Here is a 3,847-nt window from a genome sequence, read left to right on the forward strand (position 1 = left end):
CGGTGCCACCGTGGGTTGGTAAAGATTGGAGTATTTCCATTTGCTTTCAGCTGACTGAAGGCAAATGTTTACCTGCTGCTTGCCTTTTGAAATACGCTTTCTGCTGGGTGTTTTCTGCGGCAGATCTCCTTGCTGTATCCATTGTGTAGTGCCTAATAGGCCTGCTATCTGAATAGTTCCCCACCCTGCTTGACACTGCTTCAGTATGAATATTGCTATAAAGGTCGGGGGCGGGGAAAGCAAATGGGAACCTTCTGAATTTCAAGCAATATCCAAGGCAGGTTTTCAAAAGGCTGATCTGAAGGCTATTGTAAAGGTCCAAAGAAAGCCATGGTTGCAGAACTGTGTTTATGTTCTGGAGGATGAAGGAGCCAGCAGCTGGTTCATACCACAACCAGGCTACAGCTCCATGCTCTGAATGACTGTGGGCCTTTCACATTTCAGGCACCAGCAAGCTTCAGCCAGGTATTCTCTGACCTTTCTGTAGCCAAACACCACAACGTAGGAGCTGGCAGAGTAATAAATGGAGGACAGAATTCCATAGACACCGCTGAGGACACTGTTTTCAAAATCGCTTTTGAACAACCCAGAAATGATGGCAATCCAGACCATGTCATTAGAGATCCAGCAAACCACATAGATGGACAGCAATGAGAGCAAGATTTTTGTGGCTTGGGCCGTGTGCTTGTTCCAGCTGCTGTCGGTGGTCCAAGTGGCCCTGACTTTTCTCCGGTGCTTGCAGAGCAGGTCGATGGTGAAGCCATTTAAGACAATCACAAGGACGATGAAGATGAGGTCCAAACTGACCGACGCGTAGGTGGTGAACTTCATGATGAAAGTCCCTGTGTAGCTTAAGCAGGTTGTAATTGCCAGATACTCTATGGTCTTGTTAATCTTCTCCGCCGTTCCGTCATGTTGAAGGTAAGGGATATGGAAAACGATGGTAAAGATCCAACATCCCACAAGGACGCTATTTACATACTGCCCCTGGTGCCTGTAGATGAATTTTGACCAGCAGTGGTTAGGTCTTCGGATCTTGATCAGGTGAAGGATGCTTAAATTCTCCACTGACCAGATGCTAATCAGTCTCAGCGTGTGGTAAGTGTAGAGGAGGATCCTGCAGCTCAGCTTTCCAAAAGCCTTGGCGCTGACAAAGAAGATGAGCCCAGGGATTACCTGATAGCAGCAGAGTAAGAGGTTCACCAGGGCCATGTTGACAATGATTCTGTCCAAGGGTAGAAGGGCTCTGTGCCGGACAGCATTACTGACGAAGGCAAAGACAACGATGAGGTTGCCGATCATGCCGATAAATGCCGCTAGATAAATGAGGATGGACGCAACATATGTAGGGTTACACATCCTAATGATACCAATGGAGAGAAGAGTTTGCTTTGAGTTTCCCAGCTTGTTTCTTAACTTCCTCCTGTTTCCTTCCCCCTTCTTGTCTATGCTGCTTTAACATATTACCTCTGCCTCTTGCCCTCTGCAGTGTGTTCACAATACAGCAATCCTACCAAGCCTCTATTTTTTCAGCAGGCCTGTTTCCCCTCCCTCCTGCAATCCCAGCTGATGGACGAGCGGTTTTATAGTCCCTCTCATGAAAGGCTCAGGGGCGTGATTACTCTGTTGTTTGTGTTACCAGCCGTTATCTTATTCTGCTAAGAAAGGGCAGGTGCAATATAGATTAAGCAATGACTAATAGAAAATGTGCCATGATAAAAAGTCCTGCCTGTGTAATGAGAGAGGCTTTCGGATGAAAAGGCTACTTCAAGGAGTGATGGGATATGAACAGCTAAATTGCTCACACTCTGCCTGAACGAAACCTGCATTATGTGCCCAGCTAAGAGACCGGCTGTGACTGGTTACCTAGGGGAGGCGATCATGGATGAAAGGTTAAGCAGAATTATACAGGAAGCTGCATAGGGATGGGTGTTTGTGTGTGAGAGAGGAGGTGGGCTTGACTTTAAGATGTGGTCCAATGTTAATTAAGGGTTATATTATGCTTGCCTGGCCTTTATGAAGGCTATAGAGGGCAAAAGGGATACTCCCCGGAGATCCAGAGGTGTCAGAGCAGATGGGGGAAAAATGCTTTCACGCCCATTCCCAGCCCTGCAGAACGGGCACTCAGGAGCCAGCATGAGCCCCCTCTGCACTTGCAAACTCCACTTATAGAGGGACTCCAGGGGCCACCCCTCTCCTGGGAAGTCCTGACCACGTGGCTCCAGTGGAACAGAGGTGGTATGGTCCAGTGGTTTGGGCACAGGACTAGAAGCCAGGAGACTGGGGTTCTACTGCCTGCTTGGCCACTGGCCTACTGTGTGATCTTTCGCAAGTCACTTCCCCTCTCTCTGTGGCACAGTTATCCCCTTGGCTTCCCTTCTCTATGTAGATTGTGAGTTCCTTGGGGAAGGGACTCTCTCACTGTGTACAGCATCTAGCACAATGGGGCCCCAATCTTGGTTGGAGCCTCTAGGTGCTCCTGTAATACAATAAATAATAACAACAGCTGCACTGGCTGGTGGGGGGGGGGGGTGAGAGCATAAGGGGCCCCAGAGCTTCCAGATAAATGTGGAATTATGCTGTGGGGTGACCTGCTGGGGAAGTGCCTGGAGGTGACATAGGCCTCTGTCCCACCTCCTGCCAGTCCCTTTTGGGGTGGATCTTAGTAGCCAGCTCCACCCTCATTACAGTTGGCTCAAGCATCAAAGTAGCATGAACTTTGATGCCTGAGGAATTTGCCCGATTAGTACTGTAGGCGGGTAGGTGTGTGTGGCTGTCCCTCACTGACAATCTCTGAGGGTGGCCACGCTTCTCTGCTGTCATGCACCTGGAACAGCAGTCTGTGCAAGGGGGATAGTAGCTGTTTCTAGGGCTCAAACCCACAGGCGGGTAGAACAGTGAACAGTTCAGGGGCCCAGGCCCTTAGGCAAGGCAGGGTACCCAGCAGTCTAGATCTCCAGCCCTCAAGCAGTGTAGAGCAAGTAAGAGTCTAGGAGCCTGGCCTTCAGGCAGGGGTGGACGTCCAACACAGTCTAGGGGCTCAGGCAAGGGGTGGGGACTCAACACAGTCAAGCGTCGTAGCTCAGTGGACGGTAGACTCACACTGGCCTCCTGGCCGAAGTGGGGAGGCCGCCTCCCCAGGGGTGGGGTGGCAGAGTTTGGGGGAGGGAGGCCCACCCGACTCTACTTCGTCCCAGCCCAGGGCCCTAACAGTGGGGATCTGCTCGCAACACGCTGACCTTGTATCAGACTGCTGTCTAGTTTCCCTGGGCTACTTCCTACTCTCCCCAGGTTTGGTACCTCGGTGCACTGAGTGTCTGGTGTCTCCTCAGGGTACACCGCCAGTGGCAACCCCAGCAACTCCTCACCATTGGTCGGGTCTGGCTGCTCTGGTAGCTCGGGTGAGTCCTCTGGGTAACTGAAGCCTCCTGTGGGCTCCTACATCAGCAGTGGGGAGACTGCATCCCTCTCCTTTGGCAGCTGACAGGGCCCGCCTTTTATACCTCCTGTTCCTGTCCCGCCACTCACCTTCCGGCGTGGTGAGCGTGGCCGTACTGGTTCCACCCACCCGGCGGTGTCTGGCCATCCCTCACCGTCAGTCTCCAAGGGTGGCCACATCTCTTAGCTACAAGCACCAAGATAATACAGTGATGGATACCATAGGTAAATAGATGGGTAAATATGGAGAGAGAGGCAGAACCCCATCTAGCACCGAAGAGGAACCACCAACCATTTGAGGAACCTCGACCTAGTGTAAGACGCAAGCCTTCCCACACTAACCAGCTGCCGTGGCAGTGAAGAAGAGAAAGGAGTAAATACCCCACAATGTTCTGACTTCTCCCTGCTC

The 3,847-nt window shown here is 51.5% G+C and overlaps 1 protein-coding gene across 1 annotated transcript; it reads right to left on the reverse strand.

Annotated features, from left to right (window-relative positions):
* Positions 1 to 399: 399 nt before the first annotated feature.
* On the reverse strand, positions 400 to 3,586 carry LOC311519352 (olfactory receptor class A-like protein 4; the record flags this gene model as incomplete). The annotated part of the gene is made up of 2 exons (XM_084625773.1): positions 400 to 1,316; positions 3,529 to 3,586. The coding sequence occupies 2 exons, from the start codon at positions 3,584 to 3,586 to the stop codon at positions 400 to 402; spliced, it is 975 nt and encodes a 324-aa protein (XP_084481899.1).
* Between the last annotated feature and the right edge of the window lie 261 nt (positions 3,587 to 3,847).

This window comes from Lepidochelys olivacea (assembly GCF_965140295.1).
Source record: "Lepidochelys olivacea isolate rLepOli2 genome assembly, chromosome: 4".
Classification (NCBI taxonomy): Eukaryota; Metazoa; Chordata; order Testudines; family Cheloniidae; genus Lepidochelys; species Lepidochelys olivacea.